General features: G+C 27.9%; 1 protein-coding gene and 1 long non-coding RNA gene across 4 annotated transcripts; one reads left to right on the top strand and one right to left on the bottom strand.

The window, feature by feature from the left end:
• Nucleotides 1–5,375: 5,375 nt before the first annotated feature.
• Nucleotides 5,376–8,321, top strand: LOC123263427. The gene is made up of 3 exons (XR_006509158.1): nucleotides 5,376–5,592; nucleotides 5,810–5,975; nucleotides 6,165–8,321. It is a non-coding gene; the product is annotated as an uncharacterized LOC123263427 (long non-coding RNA).
• LOC123263358 (protein FAM214A) lies at nucleotides 7,109–21,597 on the bottom strand. Of its 3 annotated transcripts, none has more exons than XM_044726050.1 (7): nucleotides 21,305–21,597; nucleotides 13,952–14,175; nucleotides 13,612–13,832; nucleotides 9,912–12,608; nucleotides 9,314–9,617; nucleotides 9,047–9,246; nucleotides 7,109–8,972 (listed from the first exon to the last, which is right to left on the bottom strand). In XM_044726050.1, exons 2-7 carry the CDS (start codon nucleotides 14,171–14,173, stop codon nucleotides 8,804–8,806), a joined length of 3,813 nt encoding a protein of 1,270 aa, XP_044581985.1. In that variant the 5' UTR covers nucleotides 14,174–14,175; nucleotides 21,305–21,597; the 3' UTR covers nucleotides 7,109–8,803. The 3 variants fall into 3 exon arrangements, with proteins under 3 accessions (XP_044581985.1, XP_044581984.1, XP_044581986.1); XM_044726049.1 differs by lacking the exon at nucleotides 21,305–21,597 and adding an exon at nucleotides 20,794–21,101; XM_044726051.1 differs by lacking the exon at nucleotides 21,305–21,597 and adding an exon at nucleotides 17,526–17,665.
• Between the last annotated feature and the right edge of the window lie 300 nt (nucleotides 21,598–21,897).

The raw sequence follows: 21,897 nt of genomic DNA, 5'->3' as shown, positions 1-21,897 counted from the left end.
AATTATTTCTCATATTTTCGCTGATTCTGAAAGCAATGAAAAAAAAAAAAAAAAAAAAAAAAAAAAAAAAAAAACGCCGTTTGGCCATATCCGAGATGAAATTATAGATTTCTTAAATGAAAATGAAAAAAAAAATTTTTTTCTTATTTTTCAGAATCACAAAATAGATTGAAAATATCATCAAAAGTAGACGAATAATAGCTTAAATTAAAGAAAATTGTATAAACTTTAAGATCAATTTAACAGGTTTAAGCTATTTTTCACAATTGAAAAATTATTTTAAGATAAAGACCCAAGATACGTGAAAATTACCGAAGGACTGCCCTGTAAAATTTCCTTGATGGCACTACTATCTGGAGTAAGTTTAGGCACCTGGGCCTAATCAGAAGTACTTCCTCTCCCTTAAATTACTTTAATGCTTCTAAGGTAAATAAGCACTTTGCTACCACGGTGTGTCGTCATCCCTCGTGTAGCCCTAAGCTTTTGGACTCATTATCATCATTGTACAGTAGTCGAGTAAATGCTCACTTTGAGTAGTATGTAATCAATATAGTAGATGTGTCTAAAGCTTTACACCTCAACCTTCAGAAATTTATGAAATTTATGAAATTTAAGGGTAAGATCCCGGATGAGTTAAATATTAAATGGCTAAAGAATCACATTTCTCAAATACCTCTCATTTGAGTAAGGTATTTCAGAGAAATGTTGCAAATCAAGTAGTAAGTTATCTTGAGGATAATGAATTACTTGACAAGTATCAATCAGGTTATCGCAAATACCAGGGTACACAATCAGCATTACTGAAACTAGTAAATGATATTAGTCGAGCAATGGAAGACAATAAGTTAACCGTAATAGTTTTATTTGATCTATTGAAAGCATTTGACTATGTATAGATCATAAAATCCTTAACTCCTGACAAGCACACTGGGTAAAAAGTACCCACCCCAAAATTTTATTTCGTTATAATTCTTTGTGTATATTTAAACTTCGATAGTATTTTTATCTATTCTAATTGGCACTAATTAATTTATTATTATATCTATTTTATAGAGAATTTTTTTAGCTTGATTAAAAAAAAAAATACTCTAACTTTATTAGGGACCAAGATATTTGAAAATGAAATATGTTGGGTACTTTTTACCCTCAATGCCTAAAGAGGTATACGGTTTAGATGTGTGCTTGTCAGGGGTTAAAAACCTTAGTGGAATTGGACTTTTATTTACTGTAAATACAATAACCCGGTTTTTCTCGTACTTCTCGAGTAATAGATCACAGTCAATGTTGAATGATAAAGGTTTACCAGTTGAATTCCTTGAAATTACTTCTGGTGTCCCTCAAGGTCCAATTCTTAGGCCCATATTATTCTTATGAGTAATGAATTTTATTGTTGAACGTTTGTACTACAGTAAGCGCGGACTATTTGCTGATGATGAATATATTTATTTGCATTTCTATCGGTATCAGTCTCAAGATGCAATCGGGCAAATCACAGTTGATGCTTAATTTGTTACTGACTGGGTTTAAGTAAAAATCTGAGGTTGATGCAGCAAGAGTTTTTGTCGTCTATCATTATAAATGGTGTAGTAATACCTTATTCTGAATCGGCAAAGTCTCTGGGTCTCCATATTAATAATACGTTGTCTTGGAATTCACATGTGTCTAAGGTAGTGAGTAAAATAAATGCTGCTATGTACAGTCTAAGACTGAGGAAAAATATTTACACTCTAGATGTTAGAAAATTATTAGTTTTAGCAACTATATATCTTACCGCACTTATTGATTACTGTTCTATTGTACTGTCAAATACAACTAGTGAGAATAATTTGAAACTGCAACGAGTACTAAAATCTACTATTGGCAGGGTGCGAAGTATATGGTGGAGAGGGCTGGCGCTGACTACCACTTTTACGTGTAAATCTTATGGGAAGAGCATGATTTAACGCTAATGGCGGCCACTGAAACTAAATTACTCCGTTTAATTTAACATGGGAAAAGCATGAAAAATGGGGGCAGCACCATCGTGAACCTAGCCAATACGTTTTATCTTTAATCATACTATTTAGCTACCTATTTTTATAAGTTATTGTTTATTGGTAAACCGAGCTATCTACGTGAGTTGTTTGTTGATGATGATGATGATAATGTCAGACGTTCAGATCGATTCGCTGCTAAAAAGAACAATGTTAACTTTAAAATACCAAATTTCACGACAACTCATTAAGAGTATTCTTTTTTTATGACTGCGATTCGTTTATGGCATGAGCTACCGTCTGACATCGTAAATGCGTCTAGTCTTGAAGTATTTAAGAGTAAGATGTTTGATCACCTATATTAAATTTAGATGTTTAAATTTAAATTAATCAAATTACTCTTGATCAAATTACTCTTGAAGTGAATGTGACCATATTATTTGAACTTATCAGTTAAATGTTGTCAGTAAATTTACAATTCTTATTTATTTTATTCTTAATTTATTAAAGTCATTATTAGCCGAATATATTAATTATAATATTTTCTGAGGCAGGCAATAGCCTAGTCGGCTCGGTACCCGCTTTTCGAAAGAATGAGACCCGGGTTCGATCCCGGCACGCACCAATATTTTTCAGTGATTATAATTAAAAATATGTGCGTTACATTGCCAGCCTCTGGAAGTGGCAGAGATAGCCGGGCGGCACACGTCTGACTTGGGCGATCACCCAGTTAAGCTACAACTTAATTGGGTGACCACTCTAGTCAGCGTTAGCTAGCACGAGGGATCTCTGCACACTAGGAGAAGGGCCTAATGCTCCAGTGGTCGATAAAGAAGAGTTCCTTATCAATCACTGTAGACTTAGCCCAGCTCCGACTGTACTATCATGGGTTTTCTCTGGTTTCCCCATGATTCTGCTCCAACAGCCTGAGAAGGTGAGGTTCAGGGTGAATACGGTACAGAAAGCACAAGTCGGGCCACAGCTGCAAATATAAAGAGCAGTAACCAAGCAAAATCATTAATGTTGAGAAAGGCTTGGGGTGTAAAGGGGCATAAAAAGCCTATACACTAGAAACAAATAGAAATAGAATAATTATAATATTTTCAAATTAAATCAAAACAGCAAATTTTTATAATATAAACTAATTATAATTTTATAGAATTATGGTGATAATTTCAAACATGAAAATTAGTTGTAAGTTACCTATTATCTATTATTAAAAAAACTATAACTTATAATCTTCCAATATTTGTTATGTACACTATGTATTTTATTCACATGTTATTTTTATATGTATCATTATATATTGCCATCTGGCCAGTAAACTTTGACATAAATAGAGTAATCTAATCTAAAATACATTTCTTGATTAATTTTTAGAAATTTTCTTAGTCGCATAATAAATTAAAAAAACTTTTCAGAAGTAGATAAATGGTAATCAAAATTAAAGATAATTATATGAGCTTTAAGGTAAATTTAATAGATTTGAGCTATCGTTTACGGCTGAAAAATTATTTTAATAAAATTGATGCAATTCAACATTTTTCGAATTTTTTCCAATTGCGATATGAGACCGGCTACAATAGCAAGATTTCTAAAGAAATCCACCTAAAAATGTTATGAGAAGAAAATAACAAAACATAAATTAAAAATAATTACATGGGCTTTAAGATACAATAGACATAATTTAGTTATCAATTGTAGTTTTAAAGTTATTAGAAAAATTTCGCGAAAATTTAATAACTATTAAAATAAAAATATTCTTTCAATACCCATAACTTTGGAACTAATAGACCGATTACATACATATCTGAACTTTTGAGTAGATGTTATTTTTCGAAATAACTGAACAAAATGTAATAATAATAAACTCCCGGAACGATATTGCTTAGTAATCAATTTTTTTATGAGCTAAATCTATATATATATATATAAAAGAGCATGTTTGTATATATGACATCGATAAACTCAGAAACTATCTCTTCTTTGTTTTTATTAATAAAATTTTCAGATAATTCACATTTACAACGCTCGAGCTTTGCTTCGTACTTTTACCGCTGATATTGAGATAAGTCCGATATGCTTATATATAAATAACAAAATAGATATTGTATTAATCGACATGTACATCAGTGTAGGTGAGAATTTTCTCCCGCAAGAGAAAAGAGTGGAAGAGAATGAAGATGAAGATGAAGACTAAAGTGAGCTTTAGCCCAGCGAAGCGGGCTGGGTTCTCTAGTTATAAAAAAATTATTAGTTTAATGGAATAACTACTTACTACTGATGTAAATGCTGAAAAAATTTCTTTATCGTTTTTAAAATTATTTATCAGAAAAATCTGTCCATTATTTCTTCCACTACATACCCGGGAAAAAATGAATTTGCCTAATCATATACATTTATATATGATTATATATTGAATATATAGAATTATATATGATTATATCTAAATTTTTATATAAAACTAGCCGTTACCCGCCCGCTTCGCGTGGCGTACAATATACGCCAGGCGCGAAAAATATTAATTTTGTTATCTAACTACGTAAGTAGTTATATCATAAATGAATTTTATGAAATTTACACACTTAGATAATAAATTAGGGCATTATAAATTTATATGAGTTAAAAATAATGATTGACACAGCTTTCCACATCACCATGGAGGTACTGTGTCATGCGATGCGTCCCCGTTATTTTACATGGCGGGATCCCCAGTAGGCCTACACCATGGATAGATGTGAGCATGAATGTCAGGGTTTGAAATATGTTATTCATATTCAATTTATAAAAATATAGATTAAATATGAAAAATTCAAACTCAGGCTATCATGTTCACGTCTATGAAAATTAATTTAGCAGATGTTTAATAATTTTAATAGCTTTTTAACAAATAAATTATGGCAAAAAAAATTATTAAAAAAAATTAACATCTATAAATTTTAACAAATTAAAAATGCAGTTTTTTAAAAATAACTTTTTGGAATAAATTTGGCGGGTAACGGCCGTGTATTTGTATATCTATATTCACAAATATAGGTATACAAATACATAGAGTGATCATGGTACATGATCATCTATTAGGGCTTTTACCTTATATAAAAATTTTTAATTTTTTTTATATTTAATGCCTTCTTATTATCCTTTAAGAATTGAATTTTATAATTTTTTAATTAACGCCCACGCAAGGATTTGTGAGGGTGGCATTTCATAAAATTCATTCTTTACAGCTCAAAAACTCCAAAAAAATCAATCTGGCCAAGTTTCAATCCTTTAGCTGCTATAGATTAAAAGGTACAATTTCTTTCAATTTTACGCCCACGCACGGACATGTGGGGGTAGAATTTAATGAAATTTATTCTTAACAGCTCAAAAACGCCAAAAAAGCATTCTGGCCATGCTTCAAAGTATTAATAGCTATAGATTGAAATTTACGAATTTTTTCTTAATTTGACGCCCACGCACGGGCACGTCAGGGGGGGATACTGTTGTTTATGTTGAAACTTGGAAATGGTTTTCATAAAACTATTTAATTAATATTATTGTTTAAAATTTAACTAAAATGTGATTAAAATCTCCTAAAAATTCTACACGGAGCTGATCATTTCTTTTTTAGTGAATGGTAATAGTTTTTTTTTAAATAATTATTTTACACATGACATTTTTTTCCCATGTTTAACCTACAATTTACTTTTTTTCATTTTATGTAAGTATATTTTAAATTTTACTATCTTCAATTATTATCAAATTGTAGCATTTTAATTTTTCTAACGACCAAATTCATTCCCCTATTTTTTTCTTAATTATAAAATTAATTATTAATTTAATTCAATTTTAAGAATTTTAGTGCTACATTCTGACACCAGACGGCGCTTCGGTAGAAAAATTTTCAAATGGCAATTTAGGGAGAATGCCCTTAAACACGGAAAACGACGTCCATTGTCGCAAAATCAGTTGATATGTTGAAGAGCAACGATGACGAAAAATTTTACGTCGAATCGTTTGGTAAGTAATAAATAATCTTTTTGTGATTAAAAAACTGTGGCGAAAGTTGCTAGTCCCATAAAAAATGATTGATTCGTTCGGAAGATATTGCAATAAAAAATTTTCAAAAAAGTATGTTCTCAATAATCACTAGAATTTAGAGCTCGAAGATAATTTTTCGAGCGTTTTGTACATAGCGGGAAGTTTCAGGGATGGCCTGCAGGATCAACCGTTTTCCAGATTTTTTTTTCTACTAACTACTAATTATCGGAAGTGAATAGAATTCTGAAGATGAGAAAGATAATTGGATAAGAAGGAAAAGGATTGCTCTAAAGAGAGTTTAAAAATAGATATTGAGAAAATAAATCGATCGATATAAATACTACTACTCCAGAACTTTTTATTTTCATCAAATATCGCAGTATAGAGAAATAACCGATTACAAATAAAGTGAAATTAATATTATTAAAATATGCAATCAAAAGTGGTTTGTTCATTGTTGAAAGTATGTAGATGTAGTTTATGAAAACGTAAAATAAAAGAAAATTTAACTGAAACTACTTACGAAAAATAAAGTAACTTAAATATGTAATGCACTATAGACAACTATAAATTAGACATAAAACAATATTATTTTTATACAAATAGAAGAGAACAATTATATTTTTTTAATAGATTAACTTACTTAGGACACAAAAAAATCTATGTGAACATCTATGAAAAATAATTATTCAAGATACAATCTTTGATTTTATAATCACAATTATTAATTTTTTAAGTGTTCCATTACTTTTAAATACTATTTATATTTAACTGCCTATCAAAAACGTTTGAAGTTCTGCAGAAAATTCATTATTTTTTAAATTAAGCATTTTTTTTTGAAATAGATTTTTGTGTTTTGGGATTTTAAAAGAATTGTTATTAACTAGATTTAATAGTGCTTTGGTAAATATCTGATTAAACTTCCAAATTAATTACTCAGTAAGGTTTGATCGTATTTAACTAAAGTAAATGAGGAAAATAATTTTACGTTGAAAAAATAACGTTTGAGCTTCATACACAATAAAAAATTAAAATTTCATTGAAAGATTTTCAATAATAATATAAAAAAAAATTGGAACTGAACATAATTATCACGATTGTTCTATTTTTGATATCTTTGTGTTTACATTATATAGAATTTGAATTTAAACTGTGATTTCTATTTTTACAACGACACCAACCAATACTGTGAAAGATATAGTATGGCAGTGATAAAAGATTTTGGTTTTCATCACATAATTTTCTCTATTATTTATCTTTCTTTGAGTGACTTATACACACCTAATATTTTTACTTATTGCCTTTAAATTTTGCTGATTCACTGTATTATGAAAATATTACTTTTTTAACATTTTTATGATTACATTCATTTCATGCTAACGCATTGTGATAAAAAAAATATATAAATATATCTGTTTTGTCAATTTCTTGATAATTATTCCGCAATTTAATAAAAAATTATACCTTGCATTAATCTAGAATGATATTCAATAAACAATGACTTATCAAAATCTCAAAAATATAAATATTATAGTTATTTAATAAGTAATTAAAATCAAATAAAACATAAACGATGGTTAACAATGAGTTATATAAATGATCTTGATTATTAAGTGGTTGCTTTACATGTCACTTCTTCACATTTGATAATGAATTTATAAAACATATTTGATTTTAAATAGATAGTTTATCATTTTGTTAAATAGTATTAGCACAATAGAATTCCGATTTACAATTATTTACTATGTAATATTATTATTTCATTTATTCTAAATATATATTCATCACAGTGCTACGGACACAAAAATGTGTTCTGTTTTAAATATGCAAATAATACATAAATATATAGTCCAATCTTGTTATGCTCATGTGTTACAAGACTTTTCTCCTTAATTTGATAAAAATAGCTGGGAAAAATTATCCTCAAGAACAATTTGATGAAAATTTCGTGACCGAACCTCGCCATAAAACTGACAATTTCAAAAAAAACGATTATACGAAGTTTAGTATTACTTATCATCTTAATCATATTATAAGAAACGGAAACATTGAAGACATCAAACTCCGTAAATTTCTAAGATTTTTTTCTTTAACAGTCCTAAATGAAACATAAAAAGATCGGACTCTATATATATATATATATATATATAAATTTAATTTTATAACAGGAATTTCTTTATGTAGATATCACGTGAGCTGGCTATATATATATATACTTTTTTTTTTCGAATTTTTTTTCACCGAAAATATAAACATTCAAAAATATTATAATTTTATTTTATTTATTATTCAATGTCTAATGTACAATACTGAATAAAAACGAAATATACCAAGCTCATTATGTGAATTATATATAATATATGATGTATATTTTTTGAAATTCCTTCATTTTTTTATCACTTACAGTTTTTTTTTCTTCATCGCAGAATATCCCTTTATCCCTCATAGCATTATTTTATAAATTTATTTTTGTAATAGTAAATCACATAAAATAAAAAAAAATAATTTAAATATAATAGTATTTGTTAAACAAACGAATCTAGTTATTTAAATTACTTCGAAAATTTCATCGGGATTAATTTAATTTACAATACCTAATCACTCTATTTTGTAAGTAATTAAAAAAAAAAATTAATCGTAAATTTAAAAATTATATTTTTACAAATCAATTATTTTCATTTTACTTTGAGGAAGCTTTTAAAAAATTTTTTCTTTTTCAAAATGTTTGCTCATTAAACTTCCACACTTACAGAAGGACAAAATGAATGGGATGATCGGAAACAAATGCACGAAGATAACCACGAAGCTCAGCATCTTGGTGAAAATTTTGGATTTGTTGGACCATGAATATAACTTTTCAATTCTTTCGGTGACTCTAAAGCAAAATCAGATGCCGTATCGACATCGGCCTTATGACAAATAATTATTCTTATATCTGTATGAAGATAAATTCGACCAGATTTTCCTGACATGAATCTGTGTAAAGAAAAGATTTAATCAATTATCTTTTTTAACAATCTATTTTCAACTATATAAAAAATAATATTCACCTCAAGTGTATGAGGTAGCGTAGAGTTTTATCTCGCAATGTCCTTTGACGTAGAAAAGTATGAGATCGAGGTGGCATGTCTGATAAATCATATAAAACAACAAACATTTTGACTACCGTGCCCAAAGGATTCAAAAGAGTTACTTGGATTGTACCACTTCTTGGTACTTGATAACCTTTTTTCCCTAAATTAATGTGAGCCTAAAAAAAAAAAAATAAATTAATATAAACGTATAAAATTACTTATTAAATTAAAAAATAAACTTACAAGATAAGGGGTGGAAACTTTATCATTGTCACCAAGTGTATAAAAGAACACTGTCACCGGAAGTTTACGATGCTTGGGACAAAAGACACCACTCGCTCCAATTTCAGCAGTGAATCCATGAACAGTTGAAACTGGTTCTAACCTTCCATTTAATGCTGATTCTTCAAAATTACCAAGTAAAGAATAACTTTGAGGTCTACTCCGGGAAAATGATCGTTTTGGAGTTTCGTCACTTTCCGAAAATTGTTTTTCTTCTAGTGATACTGCGCCTGGGCTTGGTGGTGTATTCAAGTCAAAAAGGGCACTGTAAAAGACAAAAATTTTTATAAAGTACATAGGGTAAAAGACCCCATTAGTGACGGGGACCCCATTACTGACACTTTCTTTAATTTTGGTACTTATTCAATTAATTAAATCATTAATTTCAATAATAAATTTATTATTTCTAATCTTTAAGACCTTTTGATCAAAAAAATTTTTAATTTTTATTTCGAGTAGAACATTTTTTCATTGAAAGAAAAAGTGTCACTAATGGGGGTTAAAGGTGCCACTAATGGGGTCTTTTACCTTATTAACATATTATTACAAATATAGATACCTTCGCTTCGATGAAACTGAATTAAGGGTACTATCGTAATCAAAACAACAACTGCCTCTTCTAAGTGGAGCTGGACTGGATGTAAGTGGTAAACCTGTTCTACAGTGAAATACCATTGAAGCAGCATTTTCCAAAGATCTTCTAAAACGTTCTTGCTCAATTGTTGAAGGAACATTTTTATCATTAACTTCATCTTCAAAGCTGCTACGAGATTCATCGTGAGATTTTTTATTTAATTGACCGTTTTCACTAATTTTATCTTCGTTTTCATAGTGATTTTTAGTACTGTGATTAACGGAAGACTCAAAGCGATTTTTAGTCAAAATTTTATGATCATTCAAGTCATCAACTTTGGATTCATTTTCGATTCTGCAACAAATTGAATTTTCCTGTGTTTTACTCGTTGTTCCATTGACAAATTCTTCACATGAAGGCCCTAATTGTTTAAAACTCGTTGAATAATTAGTAAAATCAATTTTTCTTTTTACTTTGTTAGTATTGATAAAATTAATTTTTTGCCTATCATAATCAGTGGGCGAACTTAAAGAATTATTCTTTGGATTCGAAAGATCTTTTGTTAACGTTTCTTTTCTTTCTTGTTCTTTTTTAAAAAATAATTTTAAACGATTAAGTTTCTTATTTAGCATTGACGGTACTAGTGATTCAACATCTTCACCTGGCAGTGTGGCTTGTATATTACAATGTATATCATCACTAGTATCATTTGATAAAACAGTACGAGAATTGGTGCCATTAGAAATATCTATTAATCCTTTACGATCACGGCTAGTACGTAAAATAGCTCCTAGTAATACATCCGCTTTATTACAAGATTTATGACAACTATCCACTGAAGATAAATTTTTGTACGATTGCAAAATAGAATTTCCTATGGAATCGGTCGATTGTGAATTTTCGCAATGAGAATAACTTGAATGACTTGTAGAAGATACATTTTTAATTGGTGTTTTTTCTAAAATATTACAATCTACTAATTTTTCCACACGTTCACGTTTTCTAAGTGTCTTGACTTGAATGCATCGTCGATTAGTCGATGTTCGTGTTCTGAGAACAGCTAAAACTTCATCGAATTCACGCTGGCTCAACTCTAAGTTACAATTCTTGAACTTGATCGCATTAGAATTACGTAATTGCTTTTGTTCTTGATTTTTATCTTTAAAACCATTCGTTGTGGACTTGTTCCCATCTTCTAATATATGGCTACTATTAGATGCACCACCGAGTACTCTACCAGGCACTTTACTAATCCAATCAAGAATTCCATTTTCTTCTTTTCGCATTTTATTATTTATTTCTTTAGGAAATGTTAATTTGGACATTAAATGACTTAAATCCTTATTGCCATGAGCACTATTTATTGGACTCTTCATTGATTTTTCTTCCAAATTATCTACTATCTTTTCATTCGGTGATTTATCGGTATTTGAATTGCTACTATTGTTATTAATACTATTACTACTACAGCAATTGCTATTACTACTGCTGCTACTACTACTACTACTACTACTACTACTACTACTACTACTACTACTACTACTACTACTACTACTACTACTACTACTACTACCGGTGTTGTTGTTTATGTTGTTATTACTGTTATTATTATTATTGTTATTATTACAAAGTGATGATCTGAAAAATGTAGATGGGCCGCAGTTTGGTTCATAAAACGAAACATGTTCCGCTAAAGGATTTACAACGACATTTGTTTTAGTTGATACAGCCGATGGATGATTATTCTTTTCTTGTGAACTATCTGGTTTTGTCGCATCGAAATTAAGGATTCCAGACATTCCTAAGTCTTGTGATTCAACAAAAGGCACAAATGATTTAAATTTATTAGAGCCAATTGAAGTAGTGTTGTTTACATATGATTTCATTTCGGCGGCTAAAAGTTCTGAAGATGGTTTATATCGTTTTTCATCATTACATTCTGACGCTTCAAGAGTAAGTTTTACTTGCGTTTTAAAACAACGTTCAAATGTGCTTGTACTTGCATAACTTCGAGTATTAAATTTTTCTACGTCAGCTGACTGTTTTGTATCTGCAAAATTCGTTTCAGCATCTCGAAATACATTAGACGAGTTAGTTTCACTAACTGACATTAATGGGACGTTATTAAATGTAGAACATGAACTAGCGTCGGGTGGACCACATGGTAAAGATCTACGACGTTTTCTCTCTCCATTTGGCTTAATGCACTGTGAAGGTGGACAACCGTCTTCATCTTCACAATTACAATGATGTTTTCCTGACTTATCACATGGCGTTTGTAATCTATCGTCAACTAGAGCTAGTAAAACAAGGCCCGGATCCAAACGAGATGATACAACGTTTTTTGTTGGAGTAACTGCTCTGGCACCATTTTCTTCTTCTTTCAAATCTAAACTTTGATGAATTGGGCAAATAAATGTGGGTACATCTTTAATTCGTGGTAAAGCCCAAACTGTAACGTTTACAGAATTACCATCACCAATTGCTGCTAATGGAAATGTGTGTTCTATTGGCGTTTCTCGAAAATTTCTGAGATTGTCGGCATTATGTGGTATAATTCTCGTCGCCACGTAGGCAGGTTTAGTACCATTGCTACGTGACCACCAAGCTGCTACTTGACTAAAGTGCAAACGAGATCGAACCGCTTGATATAAAGCTAGTGGATTCATCATCTCCGAGCTCCTGAAAAAATTAATTTGATTTAGCATAGAAAAATAAAAATGTATTTAGTTTAACTCTTGATCATTCGCTTGAAAAACACGACGCTCATTTTTTACAATTTAACGTTTTCCCTATAATTTTAAAATGAATAAACTTTAAAAAATATAAATACCTCAGTTAGAGATATATTAAAAGATATTTGTGTAATATAAACTCACAAAATAATTAATATTAATTATTGAACAAAAGACGAAAAAATGATGCTTCAATTATAAAAAATTTTTTATAAATTATTAAAATTGTACTTGTCATTACTCTTTAGCCAATAAAAAATTGCACCTTTCAGTCATTTAATGGATCAGGATAATGATATTATAACAAGGATTTAATTGTTTTATTTTTTATTTTTTTCAAATATACTGATAAGATAAATTAAAAATGGAATTAGTCATTTGACTGATTCTGGCGTTGCTGATTAGTTAAACTAATTCAGCTGATCGCTGATTAACCTAATTATCATTGACAATCAGCTAAATTGTAGATCCCTACTTATAGTTATAGATTAAAAATTATTTGATTTTGAATCATCTTGAATACTTTTTAATCCTTCAAATAATTTAAAATATCTCTTATAGGCGTTTAACATGTGAAATTATTTTATATAATAAGGGAGTATCTGTAAAATTATACAGCAATACTAATAAGTTCAAGCCATAATTTATAGCTAAATTTGTCATTAAGGAAGTCCTTATGCGTAATCTAATATTTTTTATTTAACATTGATGGCGAAAGGACCTCCTTAAAGACAAATTTGGGGACTGGGCAAATAAAGGATAAAGGGGGAGGGGGGAGGATAAAGGGGACCTTACTCAGTAGGAATTTTTGGGTAACCGAAAAAATAATTCAGACAACCCAGACCGGAACTCGAACCCGGCTCGTTTGGTTACGCGCCAAAGGCTCTACCAGTTAAGCTATCCGAGACATTGTCCGTAACTACCATTCAGTCACCTAATATTATACATACTTGCTGGGAAGAACTCCAATGCGCCAATACTCGAGGAGTATTTCGGACGAATGTGGCCATTGCGAGATTAATGTGGATGGTATTGAGGAAATTATATTATTACAAGTCGCCGTCGCATGTCCACATGGACAATCGCTGCACATAAAAACTTCAATGCACAAATTGGCACCAATATCGACTCTGTTCGCTATTTCTTTAATTAACACAAGATATCTATTGCACTGGAAAAAAGAAAAAAAAAGTTAAAAAGTAGACAAATAATTTTATTGTTGACAGTCATACAACTAATTTGGATAAATAGTTGAAAATAATAATCGTTTCGATTAATTTTGACACTTACCAAGTAATTATCTTTATCGCACACATGATTATTAGGAACTGTCTGTAACGGTACAGAGCAGTGCGGGCCTTCTTTGTATCCACGTGAAGAGCCCTGAATTCTTCCTTCACATACTAAAACACCGAGGGCTCGAACCACGCTCAATACATTTCCGCGATTTCCACCAGGGCTGATATTCACCTTGCCCGAAGATAGATCCGTGACAGCTCCGAGGCAGTGCATCTCTGAAACATGGAACCGAAAAGTTATTGTTTATATATGTAATTCCAAGGTTAAAAACTTTTTTAATACATTTTTGATCTAACAAAAGTTTTCTCTTACGTTTAACTGGCTTGACCAATATCAAAATTAAATAGTTTCTCAAATGCACCAGAAAAATGATTGAGTTTATTAAATAATTTATATTTAAATTTTACTGAAAATCCTCTAGATATTTTTCTATCGACACAATAGTTCAAAAGTTAACTGTTATAGATGTTTTTTTTTAAGGACTACTTAAAACGGATATTTCTGATGAAATCTTACTGTATAGTAATAAATACTGTTACAGTAATTAACAAGCTATTTCGATTATTTTTAAAGTATCTACGCATGCGCGTATATATTTAATCATTGAAGAGTTTTTGAACGCATTGACCAATTAAAATCAGGTTCGCGGCATTTGAAGAAGTTTAGTTCAGTCAAGTTAATTTTGTTATTCTTAAAAATACACCTTTAGAATTGTTTCTCTCGTAATAGCTTTTAAAGTACTGAATTGATTTATTATTATATCTTATTAGATATAAAATTTGAAGAGGCTGGACACTAGATTAAAAATGGTTTATTTTTTCGAATTATCATCAACGAAAAAATCAAAAAGTTATAATTTTTTCGTACCTGTCGTGAATAATTCATGCTGTGCTTTGAAAAACATGTTAACTTTGAAAAAAATGTTAACTTTTTGTATTTGAAGCCTTTTCTAGTAAATTATAATCAGCCTAATCAATTTAATGATTTTAAATTATCGTTTACTGTCAATGTAAAAAAAAAAATAAATAATATTTCAATTTTTTCAGCTGATTCGTAATCTAATTGACTGAACATAATAAATAAGTCTTAGTAGATTTTCGATAATCTGTTCATTAATTTCTTCTTAAACAAAGCAGCTTTATCGGAAATAATATTAACATCCTGAAATTATTATTCATATAGTCAATTTTTTAGATTGATTTATATTTAAAGAAACGTAAAAAAAAATTTGATGCAGCTAATTATAATGTATTTTAATAACTGAGATTTTTTAAGGGTACGTTTAACATCTTCCAGCAGGTACTTTAGCTAACTTTGAAAAATAATCATATTGTTTTAATTCAAACTTTTATTTTAAATACTCCAAATTTAAGTTTGATAATTAATTTCAATGAAAGTCGTAGCTTTATTTTTTTCATTATATTCAATAGCTTATACGTCAACTTGATTCAAACTAAAGAATGTTGAACTATAGTTCTTACAAGAACATTACCTTGAAGAATTTGATCATCTTAAAAATTGAGCATAAAAATTCTTTAACTAAGAAATTTTTCCTGGTTCAAGTAAATTTTACTTGATTCAAGAATTCTTTCGTTTAGTTTAAGATGATCGAACTCTTCGAAATTTTGACATTGGTTCAATATTTTTTCTCTTGTATTAATTTTTTCATCAGTGTTTTTATAATATTTGTATTTTCAAATGAATTTGAAGTCTTAAAATTAATTGAAAAAATTGTCGTTTTTAAAATAAATTCTGAATTGTTACATATATTTTCTCTTTATAACATTTAAGATATAATTTTTCAATTCAAAATCATAAAAAGACATATGATAAGAAAAAACAATCTATTTTGGTCGGTCGAGGCCAAACATGATTTTTTTCAAGATTAAATTTTTCTCATTATAACAAACATCATCTGATACGTATATTTGAAATCATGGGCTTGGTAGACTTGAATTAATAAATACTCATCTTAGGTCAACACGCTTGATAGCTCATATATTTACCAACCTCATAGTAAATAGCGTCATAACCCTAGACGTGTTTTTAAGCCTACCTAAATGCCTCACTACATGCATATTTATAGAAAATATCTATCATATTACACCAGAAATATATTTGTGTTACAGAAAAATCTTTACGTAATAAGATAGAAAAAGGTTCTTATAATTGAATTTCATTATTTTTTTATAATGTAAAATAGGAAAATAAAAACTTAAAATTGCCTTGATTTTCAGATGAAATTGTATTATATATAGTTTAACATTTCATCAATATAAACTTTCACAGTTAAAGAGTAATTATTTTTTGTTTATTGTATTTTTAAAAATGATTATAATTCTATCAGATGTTTTTATATAACAAGTTTTAAGAGAAAAATTAATTAATCCTTACCGACTACTATTCAATTTTATTATTAATATAACTTTTTTTAATTTAATATGAATAATTTTTTAAAATTATAATGCAAGCATAACTTTTTTATTATTTTTTTATGCACATAATGCAATTAAAATTTTGAGTGTTTTTTTTTTAATATTTTGTCAATAAGTTTGTTTCATATAACTTGATGTTTCTGAAGAGAATAATTTTTAGTGTTATTTATATATTTGAACAATAAAAACATTGACAGTTAATTTATATTCATTGAATCTTAGAATTAAAAATCACGAGATATTAATATTTTTATTTCTGGTTGACATGATTAAATATTAAACGCTATTAATTTCTTTGAAGATTCAATTGTTTCTTAAAGTTTATTAATCATTTTAAGAAAAAAGTCAATATTTTAACGTAAAATAATTTTTTATAAAAATCAAAATTCAAATACAATATTATTTACCAAATTATTTTTACATGTACTTTTCAACATTCAATAGCTCCAAAACTAATTAAAACTTATTTTTTACTATTTTCATAATTTTCTTTTTAAGTGCATTATATTATATTATATTTTAATTTAAAGGGAAAAAGTATATGTGGCAATGTCTGTTGTTTAATTTTTTATCTTTAAAAAAAAATTGATTTTTTATCTTGAAAAAAATTAAAAACAACGTGGATTGTCAACGGCGGTCTGTAAGACCGAAATTCTTATTTACTTAAAGTTTTAAATTTTCAATTCGAAATAATCTTTAGAAGATGAAAGACTTGGCAACACTACTCAAGTAATGAACAAAGAAAAACATTCAAATATAATTCACAATAACTTCGCAGATAAATAATAGAAATTGATGTGTGTAGAGTGGTGTAATTTTAGATCAATTGTCCGTAGATTAGTAGTTAATTTTGTTCATTGAAATACTAATTAGTTAATAATTACAATAAATGAGCTTCAGTATCATTTTTTTAATTTACATTTATACAATTGAAACTTTAGTAAGAAATAGAAAGATTGCGCGCAAAAATTTCTGTATTTATTTCTAACACAGGAATAATAAAAGTCAATGCATTTGGTCACTCAAGAATACAATTGATTTCTTGATCGGACACTTCATTTTATTCTGACTTAGGAAGATTATTGAAAAAAAGTAAAATATTTTAATTGAAATAGGATTATTTTTTTTACCATATTATATGTAACTATTTATAATTCGTGAAATAAAAACTTGAGCTTGAGAGCAAACGAACTACTGCTTGACAATACGAGTCAGTGAAATGGTGGGGACTAAGCTGGTTACCGAGGTCAGCTGAGTGTCGGTTGTACCTAACAGCTGAGACGAGCCCTCCAAGATGGTTGCTAAACAGCTGATCAGCTATTGCGAGCATGTGCAGTTTGTTGCTGTTATAAACTTATCAACACCACTCAAAGTACAATACAACGTTAAGCTAAGAGTTAACAGTATGACTAAACTATAATACATGTTCGATTTTTTATGAACAAAGAAAAGGAACATATTATGATGAACAATTTTAATAATTGTAATGGACAATTTTTAATTAAAAAAATTTTTTAATTTTGTATGTTAATCGTACACTTTATTTAAGCTTATACTAATTAATTAACGATTTATTTATGTAATCAACCTTCATTATATGATTTATAATGAATCTTGCGTTTCATTCTACTTTTAATATTTTAATGTTTATTTTTTAGATTATAATACTTTAATATTTGGGTACAAAGCTGACAAAAATATTATTGTTTTATTGTATTAGAGTTATTAAATATTATTTTATTTTTGAGCAGTTAACTTATTACAAAGACTATATTGATAAAAATTGACGCTAATAGTTTTTAAAAATTTTCACCCATATAGATTTTTTAAATATTTTTTTTACAATAATTTATGCGTTAAAGAAAATCTAAAAATTGACAGTTACTTAATCATTTCAGTATTAGGCTATTATATTTATATAATACTTAAAAAAAAATGGTCTTGACATTAGCAGATGTGTGATTATTACTTGGTTTTACTTAACAAATAAATTGGTGATAAAAAAATTTACATTCACAGTTTTATAAACTTCTGCGTGACTTTTTTTTCTAAATCTTTTCTATAATAACTAATCTATTGAAAAATTTCTAAAAAATGTAAAATTTCTGTTATAGTATGATATTTCAGTATCATTAAAAAACATCGAAAGTTCAGTGATAATGTCCAGATCAAACAAAGAAGTTTATTTTAAGAAAGAGATATTAACGTTAAGACACAAAAAAATCGACGATTCTTTTTTTAGTCTCTTATAAAATACGTTCGTTTATCATGTTTTGAGAATCTCCCAAAAATCAGCTCGATTAAACATTTTTCGAGAGTTATTTAAAAATTTTTACAATTTCCAAAACCATTATAAAATAAATTTTTAGATCTTTTTGTCGTTAATTTACCATTTTTTATAATTATTAAAATTATTGATATGCATTCTTAAAATCTTAAATTGATATTTTGAATTTATGACACTGAAGTTAGCAGACGTCTAAAAATTTTTGATTTTTTTTATTAATTAAATTACAACTAAAAAGACATTTCTAAAAAATTGCACTCATAGTTTTTCAAGTTTTTTACATGTGAAATTTTTTTTTTTAATTGTTTAATTGAAATTTTTTCAGTAAAAAATTTCTAAAAATTCTGAAATGTCGGCTAATTTAATTTTCATTTTGAATTTTAGAGACTGCTTGAGATTTAAAGTACTGTTGAAAAAATTTATATTTTTAGTTAATTTTATAAGGCCGTGATTTTGAACGATTATAAGTTTCATAACCTTTTCTACCTCTTTAGTTTTTTAAATATTGCTAAAATTAAAAAATAAAAGTGTCAGAAATTGCATAACAATCGTAAAACTTCAGAATTTGTTTGTAATGTTCGAAATTATATGTTATAAATTTATAAAACACTCGATGAAATTTGAGACGTATTAAATTTCAACTTTGAAAGTAGTAGAAAAAAGTTTTAAAATTTATATTTTTAAATAAAATTCTATCGATACTTTCAAGTATTAGCAATAAAAACAATTCATTTGAAAGTATAAATATCCTTAAGTTAAACACAGCACAATAATCGAAAGCTAAGTTAGAATGTAAAAATAACCATAAACAGAGATCTAATTGTGACAAAGATAATATACAGAGCAATAATGATAATTTAGCAGAACTCTACTGTAAATACATACTTTTTAATGCTAAATCTTATATATTCCCTTCTCTCTGAATGCTTTCACTCAAACAGCGAAATTTGTAAGCAAAATTGATTCCCCTGACTTAAAAAGTGATTACCTCAATTAATGTAAAAAATATAGATTAAATTAATGTAGTACTGAAATTAAACAGCTTATAATCAATTGGAGTTAAGATTTGAAAGGTCGGTAGTTAAACTTTGATTGTAATAACTTGCGGACAAAAGAGAAAAGGAAAAAAGGAACTTTCAATAAAATCGAATAGAACGGAGTTATCTATATCTACATTATTATACAATACAAGTAAATCCAACGAAACTACATATTTCGTATGTTGCATTGAATTAAGTTATAATAGCGCAATCAGCTCTACTTAATAATACAGTTGTTTGTACGTAACTAGTGACTATGAGAAATTGTCAACATTACATTTGTTTCTACTGACTTTCGATTAAATTTTTACTTACTCACTTTTCAAATAATGATTAAAATTCTTGTTATATAAATCGACAGAATATGAAAACATTATTGACTGATTTATATTTTTTTTATTGTAAAAAAATGAAGAATTTTTTAAATAATGTAATAAGTAACGTAAAAATACATTAATATCTACATGATTAATAGTCTTTCATTAGCTCCCGGACTTAAATTTATAAATATAAATCATGAAATGCGGAAGTGCGTCATTATGTAAATAATAAAAATAAAAGGATAGTTTAATTATTATACCTTAATTGTAATATATATCCATACATATTCGTTTGCTCGTATACATGAAGAGAAAGAAATACTAGTTCTCTAGTTTCTAGTTTCATCATTTAGCATTACACAATCTTTTATTAAATAAACCAACTATCATTTATCATTATAAAATTGAAGAACAGATAACATTAATTTGAAAATAAAATTTTTACCAAAATTATATGCCTTACATATAATATTCAACTGTGAAACTGCGTGTTCGTCAATGTGTACAAATAGTGTAAGAAAATTCATATTCACATACTAGTAGATTGCTTATTCTTTGATAAATGTAGGTCAAGTCAGTTATTTATTTGTACGCTAGATATGTATGCTCCAGTCTATGATTTATGTAATTATATTTTCAATTGAGTGAAAAAAAAATGTTTTAAAACTGATTGACAGTATTTTCTTCGACTGAGCTTAGTTATATTTTTGATGAGAAGCTAATAATCGCATAATAATATCAAACAACGAACCTACGAAGATGAGTACGAATGTAAAAAATATCCCAATGAATAAAAGAGAGCTTGTAGGAAGAAACCATTGACGCAATTTAAATAGGCTACAGTGGAAATACGTATACACATTGCTTTTATGTTGCATTACACAAGCTTATACGAATTGTGTTGAGTGTACCAAAAGGTGCGCATGACGCTTTAAAACCTACAAGCATGAGCATGTTTTGTCCTTGATTGCAACATATATTTTATAAACTTGACCATTATGTTGATTAAGTGTACTGTAGTTAAAATGAAATAACTATTTATTACTTTAAACAGATACTGTTAAAGAATTTATAAACTTTTAATAATCACTGATTAAAAAGAGCTTGTCAATATGGTGTCGTACTTTCGGATTTTTTTATGTAACATTATTTATTATGCCACTTCAATCGATTATTGATAACTTATTCTTCAACTAGTTTATTTATTTATTTATAATTGTTATAAAGTAATAATTAATAAGTAAATAAAATTTTAATCTTACCAATTGAAAAAACCAATCAAAAAAGTTAGATCCAAAGACCTCGGAGTCAATTTTATGGGTCAAATAATTTTACTATAATTCATTATCATGTAGAATTTTATATTTGTTGTGAGCACAAGAGATTTAATGTTCCCGAATAGTTTAATGTTTAATCTTGACAATCAATTAAGAACGCTGATTTATAACAAAAAAAAAACTACTCCATGAAGAGACGAGAAAAATGGTGAGACAAAGCCCGAAATCAACCACATACAATCACATCACCAGTCTGTTGCCAACTGAGTTAAGAACTTTGACAGTTCTTTATATCAATAAACACGTTATACCAACATAATAAAGTTGAACATTCCAGAAACCACTAGCTGTTTCAGTTAATTTATTTTTCAAGTTTTATTTATAATTTTTCGAAATTTAACAATTATTTTCTAGATAAAATTTCCAATATTTTACTAAAAATACGGAATAAGTATTAACAATTTATTAATTTATTCACTACCAGCGGTGAAAATAATTCTAATAAAAAAGTAATTTGTAAGAAAACAATGAAATTATTTGTTGATAAATAAAGCAATTTGAACGAAAATAATTATAGT

This window comes from Cotesia glomerata, linkage group LG4 (genome assembly GCF_020080835.1).
Source record: "Cotesia glomerata isolate CgM1 linkage group LG4, MPM_Cglom_v2.3, whole genome shotgun sequence".
In the NCBI taxonomy this organism is placed as follows: Eukaryota; Metazoa; Arthropoda; class Insecta; order Hymenoptera; family Braconidae; genus Cotesia; species Cotesia glomerata.
This window is presented reverse-complemented; position numbering and strand designations above follow the sequence as displayed.